The sequence below is a fragment of the Euprymna scolopes genome, chromosome 5 (genome assembly GCF_053919585.1).
Source record: "Euprymna scolopes isolate OS-2025 chromosome 5, ASM5391958v1, whole genome shotgun sequence".
NCBI classification, from domain to species: domain Eukaryota; kingdom Metazoa; phylum Mollusca; class Cephalopoda; order Sepiida; family Sepiolidae; genus Euprymna; species Euprymna scolopes.
The window spans coordinates 154,867,163-154,884,662 of NC_136486.1; the positions used below are offsets into that span (position 1 = coordinate 154,867,163).

At 31.9% G+C, this 17,500-nt stretch overlaps 1 protein-coding gene across 1 annotated transcript in view; it reads right to left on the reverse strand.

Moving 5' to 3' along the window:
• Window positions 1–2,798: 2,798 nt before the first annotated feature.
• The window catches only part of LOC145277105 (uncharacterized), a 161,393-nt gene continuing 146,691 nt past the window's right edge, over window positions 2,799–17,500 (reverse strand). Inside the window, exon 2 of the mRNA XM_080128768.1 lies at window positions 2,799–3,424. Within this exon, the coding sequence (XP_079984894.1) occupies window positions 3,260–3,424 (165 nt within the window). The 3' untranslated portion in view covers window positions 2,799–3,259. The remainder of the gene's footprint in view (window positions 3,425–17,500) is intronic.

The following is a 17,500-nucleotide window of genomic DNA, read 5'->3' on the forward strand; positions in this document are numbered from 1 at the left end:
AAATATATATATGTATATATAACTAAATGTATATATTTGTATATATATATATATATATACCTATTTATATATATATATATGCATTGCCCCTACTAATAAATAAATGCATGTAAAAACATATATATATATATACACACATATATAAATATATAAATATATATATATATATGTATATGTATTATACACGTGAACATAGTTGTTGTCAGTATTTAAATGTACATATCTATATCAATATGAGACATTTGTATATGTAAAATTAACATATATGAATATATTGATGTAATTATTGCCATACATATATACACACACACATATGTATATATATAGACATGATATATATATATATATATATGTATATATATATATATAATATTAATAAGACATGTTTAAACACTTTGGAAAAGTTGTTAAAAACATATGATCTGAAAAGGAAACACTTGATAAGTGGATAGTCCTTAATCCGCCGAGTTTCGGAGAAATACTTTACTTCTAATCAGAGGTTAGGAATTAACAAATTGCGCGACCGGTTTCGGCATACAAAAGTATTTGGTGAACATTACCCCCCATATATATATATATATATATATATATATATATATATATATATATATATATATATATATATACATATATACATGTAGATATATATGTATATATATATATATATATATATATACCTCACATACACACTCGCATATATATGTATATAAAATATATATTTATATATACATATATATATATATATATATACATAGGTATACATACATTTATACATGTACACGTATGTAAACACATGTGCATTTATACATACTTTATATATGTATATAAATTATATATTATATATATCTGCGAATTCCTTACACATCTATAAATTACAAACGTAATTAATGCGCACATATATAATACCCACATGTTGATATATATATATATATATATATATATATATACATATTTATACATATATATATATATAATTAGATTTATATATCTAATTGTATATGTATATATATATATATATATATGTATATCAACGCGTATTCTATGTTCATATAATCTAATATGTACATACATACATATATTTTATCTATCAGAATTGGATCAATATATATATGTGTATATATATATAAATATATATATGTATATATATATATATATATATATATATATATATATATATATATATACATCAATTTCTATACATATGCGTACATGTTTATAGCTGTATACATGAATCCTATTTGCAGATGAATGCAGGTTTTTATTCGTACTGTATTGGTCTATCCGAAAATCAGAAATGTTGGCGCAGATGTGTTTTTATTCATAATTAAAATTTTAGCATATATATATATATATATATATATATATATATATATATATATATATATATATATATATATATATATATATATATATGTGTGTCTGTGTTTATGTGTAGATGTACTTCCTGCTATTATCACAAACTCTTTTTATATATACGATATATGGAGTCATAATTAAACACATAAACTAAGAAATACAATATTTTTACCCATCTTATTTGTCCTACACTATTCGTTAATATATTGAATATATATGCATGTTTTTACATACGCATATGTATAAATGTGTATGCATAGTTTCAACGTACTCTTCATTTTTTGTCATATTCCACGTTTGTTGTAAAATGCGTACATACATCTATAGAATAACTATATATATATATATACTGTAGTTAAACGACTAATATCAATATAAGGTTTACACTTCATTCTGAAGCACAGAATATTTTCTTCCGTAGCGATGAGCACAATAAATTTTATATATAATTTATATATATATATATATATATATATATATATATATAAGTATATATATATATATATATATATATATATATATATATATATATTAGATCAATATCAATGAATAAGGAATACTAGAGTACACCTTTTTAATATTTTAAGGGAAAGAAATATATACACACATATATTTAGTTATTTATATAATATATGCATATATTTATATTATTATTTAATTATATGTAATTCCTTACTTATATTCATTTTTGTGCGTATGCGTATTTATCTAGGTAAATACAGTGGGGATGTAAAATTCAGAAAAATATTACTATCAAAGATTAATATTAATGTTATTCTGTATACTTTATTAGGTATATTAAGTGCAATACCTTAGATGAAATTTTTTAGCATTCATATTGATCAAATACGCATATAAATATATTACCTTACATACACACTCTCATATATATGTATATAAAATATATATTTATATATGCATATATATATACATATTTATACATATATTTATATATGTATACGTATGTAAATACATGTGTATGCATACATATTTTTATATGTATATAAATTAATGTGGTAATTGTTTTGTATGGTTTTGTAATTTGCTTGTTTTATTTCACATTTACGTGCATATACATGTATATGCCTGTGAATATAAATATATATATATATATATATATATATATATATATATATATATATATATACCTGTAAATATGTGTATATATATATAATATCTAAATATATATATATATATATATATATATATATATATATATATATATACATATACATACATATATAAAGTTTTATTACGCAACCATACACTGACACACGCATATAATAAATTGACAAAGAATTTTGTTTTTATCTCTTTATGAACTAGTTTTTTTTTCCATTTATTTTTAATTTATGAATATATATATATATATATATATATATATATATATATATATATATATATATATATATATATATATATATATGCTATTAATTGTTTTACTTATATATATTTTAGGTACCCACACATACTCACTATTTTACTCGCATTATTGAAACTTAATCATGCATAATTGTCTTAATATGTATTGTTTTTATTACATATATATTTTATTTTACTTTGGATTATATGCGTCGTAGCATATAAGTATGATCTGAACTGCATGTATTTTAGTTTAAGTTCAACTCGTCCAACACATAAACTGTCGAGTTCCACTCTATGGCGCGAGTATGTTTCTGCTGTCTCGGTTTGAAATAGTATGTTTGTCTTCAAAGTACACGGATGCGTTCAGATGTCGCAATCGGGTTGAAATTGTGTTAGTGATAATCTTTTTTTTTATGGTGGTTGTATTAGTTATGATGTTTTTGTTTTAGGTTCAATGGTCGGTTGATACTGTAAGGCTGATGACACGTGATAAATTGAGCATATCCTCCTTCTTTCTTTCGGCGCCTTGATGATGGCGTCACCTGGTGACGCAACGTATCGTCATGGCAGCGTAGTATTGGTGTATCAGTACAGCGAATTTGGCACCGTCGCAACAAATCCGTGGTGTGTAGTCGTGATCCTCGTTTGATGATCTAACATTTGTGCCGGCTGGATAGCAGTCTGGTCGGACGGACACCTTTGGCTGAAAGAACAAGAGAGAATAAAACATAGATCAGTTTTATAATTATATAGTTGACAGCTATGGCATAAGTCTATCTATTAATAATAGGAGGTATTTTATTTTTCTAAAAAAAATTACCACTTATTTATCTATAATATCTGGGTATTTAGAATTACATTTTCATATTTGCTCATATGTTAGGAAACTATCCTTTACCGTATCTAACTATTTATTAAGAGGAACATTGTCAAACATTCATCTCTAGTTATATATCAAGAATTGATAGCATCAGGATAACTATCTTCATTCATTGTATTTAAAAATAAACGCCCGCCAATCTTCATCCGATATAGTGTTGGAAAAATTCGCTTATGTAGAAATTAGTGGTAAAATTGTAAGAAAATGTTTATTTTGGGACAATTTTCCTGATGAGTAGGTGTAAGGAGACTTTTATACTAGATAGCTGCAATGCGATATGCAAATCTCCTGATTCCCTATAAGCAATGTAATGAGATAGTACCTGATCTGTTATATTTATTTTCAACCGCCATGATCTTACATTCGCGGGAAATATGTACGTGACCAGAAAGTACATACTCTATTTAAAGCCGAGATTAGTTTATACACTTATTTTCCTTACAATATTGTTCACAAGAATTATTGTAATTCTATATAAAAAGAGATTTTTTTTCCGCGAAACAAGCAACACAGCATCTTTTCACCTCTGGTTGCAGTTAGTTTTTTTTTATTGCATTTTCACCCCAAACAAGGCACATTGCCACTTTTTTGTAGGGGCTATTAACAGGGATATCTCGGGAGTTGGGCAACAAGATGTCGGTTCACGTTACACTTGAACTTCTGCATGTCAGTAGAGCTGGGGAAGCAGGGACCCGGAAGGGACTTCCAAAGTCTAGCGGCTCTGAGAAGAAACTACTGGAGTAAAAGGCTCTCTTACATCTAGGGACCTCTACCATGAAGGGGTAGGATTTTGCTGGTTGTCGGGTTTGTCGGGGGCATTTACGTCGAGGGGGCACAAGTGTTTGCAGTTTGTCAGAGTATTCACCGTTAAAGTACTTGTAGAACAGGCAGAAGTCTGCAATATTTTGTCGATGGGACAAAGGCTGAAATTTAGATGACATTTCAGGACCTATTTGATTGGGACTCTCTTTTGAGCCTTGTCTAGGAGTGAGAGACTAGTGGCAGATGTACCAGCCTAAATATGACAACAATACTCCCTACATGGGCGAATGATGGCGTTATAGAGGTATAGGATACTTTGGGGCGTAAATAGGTTTCTAGGACGGAAGAGAGAATCCACTTTATTCCCAGACGGTCCGGCAATGTTCGCAATGTAATTGTTCCAACTTATGTTCCTGCGAAATTTAGGTGAAGGAGTTTAAAGGATGTACTTACAGATAAAAATTCATTGGCCATTGCTATTCGTGGTAGGACAGGCTTCTTATAATTATTTAAGGAAACAAGTTTAGTTTGGCAGCATTGAATGTGACCATCCGTTTTTGTTCCCATTCCACTACGGAACGGAAGTCATCCTCTAGTGTTCCTGTAATGTCTTTACATATGTGGTCATTTGTTTTCCTGTCGTGTATGTTATAGAGCGTGGTGTCCTCAGCATATACATCCATCTCACAGACAAGTTTGTCAATGAGGCCATTTATGAATATTAGGAAAAACAGAGGTCCAAGGATAGATCCCTGAGGTACGCCCGCATTTATATCATATTGTTTAAATGTACGACCGTCAAGGACAACCTGGATTTTTCTCTTATCTAAGAAGTATTTAATTATCTTATATATTCTTCCAGTGATACTGTATGATCTTATTTTCTTGAGAAGACCCCCATGCGATACCCTGCCAAAAGCCTTAGATATATCTAGAGCTACCGCTTTACCCTCCCCCGCTTTTTCCAGTGAATGGTATATACGTTCTGAGATTACACTTAGTATGTCTGCTGTGGAACGGGCTTGCCTAAATCTATATTGTTTATCAGTAAGAAGTTTAGCATCTGTTAGGTGATGGACTAGACCTTGCTTAATTACGGTCTCAAATATTTTGTCGAAAAGTGGGAGGTGGCTAATGGGGCGATAATTTAATGGGTAAGTGCCAGAATTCTTGAAACCGGTACTACAGAAGCAGTTTTCCCGCAGGCAGGGAAGCAAGATTCATTAAGGCATTTGTTGTAAAGTTTGGAGAGAACTAGAGCTTCTTCGGCGGAGCAATTTTTAATAGCACAGCCGGGATGAGACCAGGTTCACGAGCTTTTGGAGTGTCAAGCTTTCTTGGGATATCAGGCATCTGAGTTGGGGTGATTTTCAGATTGTTTAGTGCAGCGTCTGCCCGCAAAGGAAGGTCAGCAATTTTAAAACGTTCCTTCTTTGGGTAGGGAAACATCTGTCTGGTTGGATTTAACAAAACGTTTTGATTTTTCTTCTCAGGACAATAAAGCAAAGCAAAAAATGTAATCTAGGTATACAGCTTAATTGTTCATCCCCCCAAAAAAAATCACGTGTGTATTCCCCGTCGAAAAAAAAAAAAAGATAAAGCAACAATTTACTTTTTAGTAGAGAAAGACAGCGACGAAATTTTTTTCGCAAGTACTGTTTTAGTAGCAACGAACTTTTTTCTTTTTTATTTAAAATAAAGATTTACCTTTTAAGTAGCGACAAACTTATATCCAACTCCTTTTCCTTCTGTAATTGTCTGTTTTTTTTTTTGATGAATTAACAATTGTTAATCGTATTGTTTTTTTTTATTTCCACGAGTCCTGCAGTCGCAAGTTTTATGCTACACTTTCTTAAGCGCGATAAACATTTGAGTTCTACGTTGTCAATGTTTTCACAAGAATATTTCAATCCTGAATATTTGTTTCGTATTCTTTTTATTTATCTTTTTTTTTGTTTTTCCTTAGTCTTTTTTGTCAAATATACTATTATTAACCAATTCTTTTTTCCTATATTAAAAATGAGAGAAAAATATCCTATGAAATTGAGTATCTCCAAATTTTACTTGCATATTATTTGAACTTAAAAACACGCGACTTTTTTCTCTCTAAAGTATGCGTTACTGTTAGCTAGACTAAACTTAATACGTAACCCTAAAGGTATTACTTCTTAACCAGTTTTTTAAACGAGTTAAAATTTAACCAGACTTTCCAATTTGATAAAAGTTCCATTATAGCATATTTATTATAGGGTGTAGCTCGAATGGTTGAACATTCTAGCTCGAGGTAGACAAAGGCAAAAAGTATCCATGCATTAATATGGGAGGGGAGACTATCATCAAGTACTGTCCTAAACTAGAGATGGGGCAACGGACTTAAATTAAGTAGATATTACTAAGTCATTTTCACCTTTTTTAATGGAGAGTAGATAATACATGTGGATGTGTTATCGGCAGCTCCAGTAACTCTCGTTTACCCTTTTTTGTCATTCAGTCCTCATTTCCAATGAGTGATTTTTCTGACAAAGGGTAAAGAAAAGGCTGCTTTCCAGGTAAGTAGTACTTTGTGAAAGTAGCCTGAGATGTCGGAAAAATTCTGTTTTTATATCTATCCTTGTGGTCATATCGCGCGTAAGGGTACTGGAGGTAAACGTTTCATCTGGGGTGACGTTATCCGCCTGATAGACAGGGACCAAACCTTGGAATAACCACTAAAGAACTGTCCTATCAGAAGGTGCAAAGTACCAGGGATGCCGTATTGCCATTTTGTGGATGGATTATGGACCATAGGGCTACTCGATGCCGCACTAGTGGGTAATTGTTACGGATTTACCTTATCATGCTCTACAAAAAACATTCTTGTCTTTTTCTCTCTTACTTTTCCTCTCTGTCCTGCTCCAACCAAGTCTATCGACCTGTTCCGCAAATCCCCAAAATCTCAACATGGCAAATCTCCAAAAACAGAACACGAATAAAACCTAGAACCCCATCCTCCAACGTAGACCCCTACTACCAGGTCTTCTTCTCCAACATCAGGAGTCTACGTTTAAAGCTTCCAGACGTTGAAACACAATTACATGAGACGAAACCAGACCCATTTTTTATTAAGTGAAACTGGCATAGGGACAACCACTTCCCTAGAAGAATTCATAATTAAAGGATACTCTAACTTAACATCTAAATCTGACCCAAAATATTGCCATGGGCATGGAATATATGCCTACATATGGTAGGGATATCTCCAGAGAAGACCCTAATTTACCTTATATGTGCTTCCGGATTGCACTAGCGTACACCACTGCATTAATATTTGCCCTCTATCTCCCCACAACAGTGGGGTTACTATCTTTTAGAGCGTATCTGAGAAAATTGACCACCCCCTGTCTGCACATTCTTCGGCTAACATTCACATTTACGGTGAATTCAATGCCGATAATGTGGAATGACTGACCCATTCAAATAAAATCGATAGCGAGGGGAGGTTCTGTCATGATTTTGCCACTGCCTATGACCTCACTCAGATTGTTCACCAACCCAGCCATGTGCCCGATACTACTGGTCAGTATGCAAGCCTTTTCCTCACAGCTTCCCCTGAACTATGTTCATTTTCCGTTCTATTTCGTCTGGGATCCTCCTACCATTCCGTTGTAGAAGTTAAGATAAAAATGAAATGTAATAAGACTTCAAACGTACCTCTGCACCGTACTGTATATCAATAATCTCTGGCTGACTGGGATAGCTTCCGTATATTTATATCCGATTTACATCTGCATTCCATGTTTAAAAAGGAGGCGTCCCCTAGAGTATCATACCTGATCGAATGATTAATTGTAGGCATAGAACGATTCATTACATCCAAAATATTCCAACAAAACCTAACAGGCAACCATCGTTCTCCCCAGAATGTGCTGGTGCCATCGCTCACAGAAATCACTTTTTCAATAGCTACCAATGTAATAGATGTACGCAGAATAAAGCTGATTTCATGACTGCCAGCAACCACAGTAAAAGAATAATAAAAATGCAAGATCGCTATATGCTAGAGTCCGTTAAATTCAAAGTAGCTGGACCGCGGCTTTTTTCCCACCAGTTTGGGCAAATAGCAAACCGAATCCTTAACAGAAGCGTGCGTTTTATCCCAACCATCATCAGTGGACCTGAGGTCATCTCGGCAGCATCAGACAAGATCAAACAATTTGCCAAGAACTTTGCAGTTTATTCTACCCTATGCGACGAAGGCCATCGTTTCCTCCTATAACAGGCAAGACGTTATGCAACATACAAATATCTGTACGTGAGGTCGGCAAATTAATCTTGAACCGTGATTCCAGTAAAGCAACTGGCCGTGCCGGCATTCCAATTATATTGCTAAAGAAGCTCCATAGTATGCCCTGTATTTAAGAATTAAGGTGAAAAGTCATCTCCAGCTCAATACAGACCAATACGTCTCCCGAATGTCATGAGTAAGTTCTTGGGATTGATATTAAATAAATAAGTAGTCAGCCACCTCAGCAGAAACAACCATCTTAGTGACATGCAATATGGTCTCCGCTCCGCAATATCTACAGCAGATGTGCTATCGGTAATATTTCATAGGATTAGTGAATCTCTTGACAAAGGCTCTCTTTTCAGGGCAATTTCTCTTAACTTATTGAATGCCTTCGATAAGGTATGGAATAAAGACCTACTTCAAAAAATGTCCAGCTATGGTATCACTGGTAATGTTTTCTCAATCATTAAATCATTTCTCTCCGATAGGTTAATAAGAGTAGGGGTTGATGGACAGAAATCAGAGACCCACGGTATTAATGCTGTAGTCCCTCAGGGGTCCATCCTGGGCCCAACTCTCTTCCTCATCTACATCAATAATCTCCCAAAAACATACTTAAATAATTCATTCGATATATATGCTGATGAAACGACCATCTATGGCAACACATCAAAGGTCGTAAATGACAAGTTTCTCTCTAATTCTCTCTCCTCTGATCTTGAGCACATGGTACAGTGCGAAAAGAGGTAGCTAGTCACTGTTAATGCATCTAAAACAAAACTTCTATCTTTATATCATCAACCCTCTGATCCCCATCTGGCATCAATTGAAATATATGGCTCTCGTCTTGGAGAGCCTCCATGTTTTGACAAGGTCTTGGGTTTGACTTTTACCCCTGATATAAAGTGGAACACGTACATCAGGGCTGTTGCCCCGGACGCTGGGAAAATGGTGGGATCCTTCTACGGCTCCAGAAGAGATCTCACTACTGATGCAATTCTTTATCTATGTAAAAGCCAAGTACGTTCAAGGATGGAATACTGCTGCCATATCTGTGCAGGAGCTGCTAAAAACAGTATATCCTGCCTTGACAGAGTACAAAATATACTTCGTGGCTTAGTGAGGGATGCCCTTTTCTCTACCTTGCAACCTCTCTCCCACAGAAGAGACGTTGCGAGCCTGTCTTTGTTATATCGTTACTTCCATGGCAGGTGCTCGTCTGAACTCCAATCTCTGGTCCCCCCTCGCCAATCTTTCACGAAAAACACCAGTCTAGCCGAATCCACTGTGAAAAATTCCCCCCACTCTTTATCTGTGCCTGAATAAAAACGCGGATTCCATGAACAAAGCTTCTTTCTCAGAAGTGCACGACTGTGGAACTCTCTTCCATTTGCCTATTTCCCACTACAACTTGGATATATTCAAGTCCAACATAAACTAATTTCTGATAAACCATCCTCTGATGTTAGACACTCTATCAAATCTCCAATACAACTGATGACTAGAATACTATCTCATTGATTTCTGTACACACAATAACTTTTATTCCTGAGTTGCCTCCCGGCCTTGATAAGTGGTGACCTCAATGTAAAAAAATAACAAATAACGTGATTATATTTCTTTAATCTAATATCCTCAGTGTTATGTGGACACAGTTTTGGACGTGGATGTGTATATCGAATCAAATGTCGCCAGTGTTGTGGCTTGCAAGTAGCCATAAAGAAGAACAGAAAAACGGAGAACAATGTAAACATGTATTATACGAAAAACGAAAATGTTACAAAGAAAAGGTTACAAACAAACAGTATGCAAGAGTCGTTGCAATTAGATCCCAGCCTGGGATCGCAATGATAAACGTTTATATGGACGACGGATTAGTCTATTTGCAGGGTGGTTCATCCACAGCAATAATTTATATCCCGCCATTACTTCGCAAGTAAAATAAGCTCTAAATGACCAAATGCCCTGTAAAAAATTTGTCTTATACTACAATTGATTTTAAACCATACCCATTTATACCATCTAAACCGTTTGAAGTGTAATTATTTAATGCATGTCTATCAGACCATATCCCGTCACATTCATTTATACCTGTTAGGCTACGATACACTATTTTTGTACGCACTTGACTTTAAACAGCTTAATTGCCCCTTATTTGAAATATATATTACTTTTAAACAAGGGTAATCTGCTTCATTTTTTGTTTTATTTACATGTTTGTATTTTTTCGCCTTAAATCAGGTAGATTCTTTATATATTTTCATAAATGCATTTCTTATTTTACTCCTTATATAATGTATACATGTCAGCGTTGTTTGTGGATTTCTGTATCAATGGTTAAATGTATATGGAGATCTATAAAAGTATATTTTCCTATTTCTGTATACCTGTATCCATGTATGATTCTTTATGTATTTCGTTCATTCGTGGACATATACATTTCCTATATTTTATTACCATAAATCACACGATAGTATTTTAACTATTGTGATGCAAAAACTTTATATATATTGTTGTTTTATTTTTTTACATCCGCGTTTGTCGAAGAATCTTTATGTTGTTATATATATTCAAACAGCCTAATGGTCTTTATGAAAAACAAACGTTGCCACCATGACATTAAATGTATAGTGTTATGCAGCAGATAAAGAAGAAAGAAACTGCCCCCCGTATAGGCAATATATTAAACTTTTGATATAAATACCCATCGTAAAAATATACTCATGTTCAGTGCTTTAAAATTAATCGCTTACACTATTTTTAGTAACAGGGGTAATCAATTTATAAAACAATATTACAATACTTCAATAATTCTATTTTCTCGAATAAAGTTTCCCAATATGTATCAACCACATTTGTATTCAAAGGCAAGAATTTTGAGTGCCGATATTGTTTGTCCGTATAATATATACATATATGTATGTATTCTCTATGTGTGTGTATGTGTGTGTGTGTTATTTCTTTATCTGATAACTAGTAAATTAATATGGATTCATCAATCTATTTGGGGTTCTTACGAATTTGAAGGCCGTTCCCGGTGGAAATAAATTTCACAGGGAAGGTTTTTGGCTTTTGACGCCATCATTGTTAAATCAGATAAAATTAGGGAACACACATGATTGAGAAGAAATTTAAGAGAAAAGAAGCCTTTCAAATTTGCTGACTGATCGGTTACAAAAAATTCCCCTTAGATTATATATGCTTTAACGCGTTTTTGTAATGGCTGCTGAAATTGCTAGAATTGTTTTATATTTCTTCGTTTATTTTCCAAAGAAAATATATTGCTCGAAGCGTAAAACTTTATTAACTCGTTAGCTTTTAAAAATAAGAAACGCTGTTCGCATAATTAAATGCTTTTATCATCCGATTTCCTTCAAGGGAGCGTCAGATGAGTTAATCGTTAAAACACTATATTGATCGTGCCCGCGCCATGATTCCACAATTTACGTACATTAAAAACTGCAGCAATCCAATAAAATCTGGGACCGATACAAACAAACGCATTATGTGAAGGAAAAATACACATACATATAAAATATATGTTCTATTTAATTAAATATAAGAAGATATTTCTATTAGGATCAAATCTACGCACCCAAAGACAATCGCTACACATTACCACAGACTATCGTTCACATCCGTTGCACAAAATATTCGGATACAAATTCGATATGCATAGTAATGTATGTTTTAGATAAAGAGTAAAATGTGTAAAATCTATTCTGTTTCAAAAAGGTCACTACTCATAGAGGTATTAATATATTTCATTCTAAATATGTACTATACAACATTACACGTATTTTACATGACATAAAATTCCTGTTTAAATAACTCAGGAAACAATACTAAACAGAATACATGCACATGCACGCTAAGGGATTTCGTTATCTAGGCGATGATAGAATTGTATGTACACGTTATCAGGAGAGAATATATGAAATTCTATGCCATTTGCTAAATGAATAATTTAATTGGGTTTAATACAGAGACAAAATTACACGTTATTACGTAAACAGGAGAAGCCGTCTTCCGTAATAAATTACATGAGTAATTCAGCGTTAACCAATTGTATTTTATGAAGAAAACATTCATATGTGTGCAATGTATGCATCCAATTTTATTAAATATTTAAAATAAGTAAGTCGCCTGCTAAACTATTACACGTAAAATTCTATTAGCCACTACAAGTTATATATGTTATTATATATTCATGATTATATTTTCAGGACTTACACAGTATTTCAAAGGCAAACATTATTCCTTTTGTTTTATTATTTAAAACAAAAACTCTTAATATAAAAGTCCCAAGCTAAACTCCCCAGTATATAAGTGCATATGAGATGCGTGGTTTTCAAACATCACTATCGAACACGCAGTGTGCCTCATAATAAAAGAACGCAGATTTTAGATGTTTTGACGAATGCTTACTCGTCGTAAACGAAGAAGTCGGTCTATTTTTCAGTGTAGAGAAAAACATAAATGAGAATCGTATAGTGCATTTCTAATTTTAAACTTTGTAATAGAATTCAAGTAATTTCAGTTCGTTTAATAATTGTCTCGTTTTTGTTTTGTTCCATTTTTCTCATGCATTAAATATACTTGTATTAGTGCCCATAAATACTTCTCTTAATTACACAATATTTAAATGTTTTAGCCGAATAACTTATTCCGGAATTTGAGAATTATTAGAGCGGAGCCAATCAGAATAGGCGGTATTTGAAGTGGGATACTTTATTAATAACGAATCGGATTTTGGACAGATAAGGTTATATCTATGTATCTATGAGTCATTTATGATATGCTTACTCAAAGGATATGTGGATCATTTACAATTAGTCGCGGTGATAACAGGTATTCTTTCTTAAATAAACGTTTGTGTGTTTCTATACTCGGTGTTTAGTAAAATCCGGTAGTCAACAACAAAAAATGAAATGGTGTTACTCAATAAAAAAGAACACAACTAACTATCTCTCCTTTCCTATCTCTGTTATTTCCTATCTCTCTTTTTCTATTCACTAATATCAACAAAATGTACTTGAAGGTAGAAAATGTAAAATTGAAATGCCCCAAATATGTAGTTTTTTTTTTCTTTAAAGAGAATCTGTTTTTCAAATATGGTGCTGTCAGAAATGAATATACGGTAAGGAAGCAAAAACGAGAAGGTGTATTGTTTGAATGTATCATACCACTTTGTTAATTTCGAGCAATTTGTTTTTAATCGTTCAAAGAAAACCGTATTCCGATATGAATCTGATCTGATGAACGCATGCGAACAACTAATGAAATGTGCCGTAAAGTGTGCGGGGAGCGATAGTTATTTAAACGTGACAGATGGAGTAAATAATGTTTAATGCATTGCAATAAAAACTGATCTCCGCCGATGCTTGTGATAATGTCAACGCTCATTCAGGAATATTCTCGATTATGTAAGGAGAAGAAAATGAGCACATACTTACCGAGGAAAATCCCTGATACCACGGAAAAATATGACTTATTTACGTATCTAATTCACATCAGAAATAATATAATATTGAGATACCACAATTTAAAGCGGAATATAATAGGAGAAGCAACAAATATTTGACGGTAAGGTGAGCATATTGAATTTATATATAGGACTAATGTTGACAAAGCTATAAAACATTTTTCGAGGTAACTAATCGGTCATATATATATATATATATATATATATATATATATATATATATATATATATATATATATATATATTTAGAGAGAGAGAGAGAAAAGAGAGAGGGGGAGAAATCGATTTTTCAGTATTTTTTCATGAATTTTTGTTAATTTTAATTGAAAATTTCTATTTTGCAGATAATTATTATAATAACATATAATAATAAGTGAAAAAACGACTCCTAAAAATGGTAAAACAACATGTTAGCCAGGATGTAAAAACCGCATTTCAGGATTAAGGCAATCAAAAATGATTTAAAAGCAGATTTTAATATTTAAAATAGGAAATGCTAAACTATATCTTTTTGTAGTGAAGACAATGGATCCAATGTTCGTAATCGCACGCTTGGTAAAGCAGAAATCAGGGTCTGGTCGCTTTAAAGCGTCTATTGGACGGATGACGAAAGGCTTAAATTAACTGTTTTGAAGGATCGAAAGAAAACATATGTTGACATTAGCAAATAATACAATATCTAGACGAATGAATAAAACTGGGATTTTCTTCTAAAACGTGTGCAAAGAAACTATTTTTTATCAAAGAAGAAAATCAGTGATAGAAAGAGATGTTTCTCGTGTTATCCCAAGAACCATACACACTGGTTCAGCAATGTTATCTGGTGAAATAGAATCAAGCTTTTGTCTTGGTAGTGATGCTCCCGATGCTCCTGAACGGTGCAAACTAACATCTAGAGAAAGATTTTGGACAATTTGCATAAAAATGACAGGTAAACACGGGAATGGAGAGATAATTATGTGGCGGACTTTTACTGCAGAAGGTGTTGGGGAATTATTAAATTCAATCAATGCAAAGGAATACGTTTGAATATTAGAAACAGGACAGTTACAAAGCACACAGAATATACCAGAACATTATTTTTCAACATGATAATGCCCCTGCACAAACATCTAAAGTAACAAAAAATGGTTTACTGATAATTTAATTTATGTGAAGTTTTGGTCAGGTATAAGGGACGATTTAAACCCAATCGAGAATATTTGGTCCATAATATCTCGTGCATTGGCGGTAAACACATTTTGTGAAGCATGGCAAACTGTAGGAAGCTGTGCAAAGCGAATAAAATATAATCTCCTCTTCAGTGTTCTATGTTAGTTGAGATCATGTCTAAAAGGATTGATATTTTTAAGAACTCAAAAGGGAAAGGCGACTCTATTTATTAAAGTAAATGTCTTGCTCTGTGTTATTAGTCTCGTTTAAATTTCCTTGTTCAATTTTCTTTGTTCAATATAGCTTTTATTGTAATAAAATGTATAAATTTGTTTGGTCGGTTTTCTTTTGCTCACGAGTGTTTATATATCTATCTATCTATCTATATATATATATATATGTATATATATATGTGTGTGTGAGTGTCTGTATATATACATATATATATATATATATATATATATATATATATATATATATATATATATATATATATATATAGAGAGAGAGAGATGTGACATTGTCACTGTGTATTTTTCCCTAAAAAACTATGTAATATTTCATATATATATATATATATATATATATATATATATATATATATATATATATATATATATATATATATGAAGACAGTTTAAACAGTAACCACAAAGGCACTTAACATATTAAAAGAATATATTTAAATTAAGGATATTAAATTATTTCTTTCTTCATTTTAATGTATATGCTTAATTTATGATTGTTTTATTTGCTTTATGCGTTAATACATCTAATGTATATATATGTATGTGCTTATAAACCGCTCTTTAATTTATCAAAAATATATCCCTCTAAAATAACTTCTCCACCACTCACAAACAGGATAACGTCGATTCTCATTTAATGTTGCTTTTGACCATGTAATTAATTGCGGTTGAAACTATTTACCTCGTAATAAAAAAAAAGCAGATAATTAGAAAAAAACTAAATTAACGAATAATCAAGTCTCTAACATTTTTTTTTAAATCTGAACAATATACAGTACTCACATATATTTTTGGCAGAAATTTTAAAATTATACTCCAAATAGTTTTATACTTATAAGCTGAATAACTCGTCTTTATAACATGAAATTCCTCTAACGTATATGCAAGTAATTTAATTATTTTTAAAGTTATACCTCATGAATAGATACTCATATTACATGTTAATTTCTATATCTTTTTCTACGTTGTATATATTTATATGTAATTTCAAGACCGTGCTTATTTAAACTTGCGTATTTTCCTATTTTTGTTGCTAGTAAAGTATCGCTTGTTTATATCGTGTTTTATTTATAAAGAGTTTACTTTGCGAGTACAAATACATTATTACAGAATTCGAGGAAATAAGGAAAAAGATAATGTATACATATCTTTTTTCCAGGAGAAATGCTATTCTATATAATAACTTCGTAAATTTAAAGGAAGTTTTATATACTGGTGAGTTATCCCGAATATTTGGCATTTCTTAACATGAATGAAAAAAATCTAAACATATACATACAAATAGAGCGGGGACAATATTGTAAATATTTAATTATAAGATTTATACGCGTGTGCGTGTGTATGTGTGTGTATGCGTTCGCGCGTAAGTGAACTAATATATATATATATATATATATATATATATATATATATATATATATATATATATATATATATACTCGATTGTTACAAACTTTCGTATATTTTAATCTAACTATTCCCAGGTTGTCAATCTGACTATCTTTGAATCCTCCTCAATACATACATATGCATATATATATATATATATATATATATATATATATATATATATATATATAAATTTTATTTATACAAACAATTATGGCTACATATGGGCATACATGTTTCTGTAATCACCCACGTTGGGGCATTACGTCTTCAGGCCAAGAATTACCGTCGAAAGTGATATGTCCACCAAATACATTTTCCTATTTCGTTTATCAAGTTAGAATGCAACCTGGGTGGGAGTCATAAAAAACGGTTAGAGGATAAGTGAGGTCTTTGAAGATCTTTTTCATTTACCTTTCCCCCCACCCAAGCTAACTTTTGGTTTTTATGGCATAAGGTACTTGAGAATTTAGCTTTCTTGCATCAAACATATGAAAAGGACACTTCCTTATCGTTATATTACTGGAAATTAGTTAGAGAAAATAAAACACCTAGTATAGAATGGAAGATTATTAGGAGGGCCAATACTTGCAACT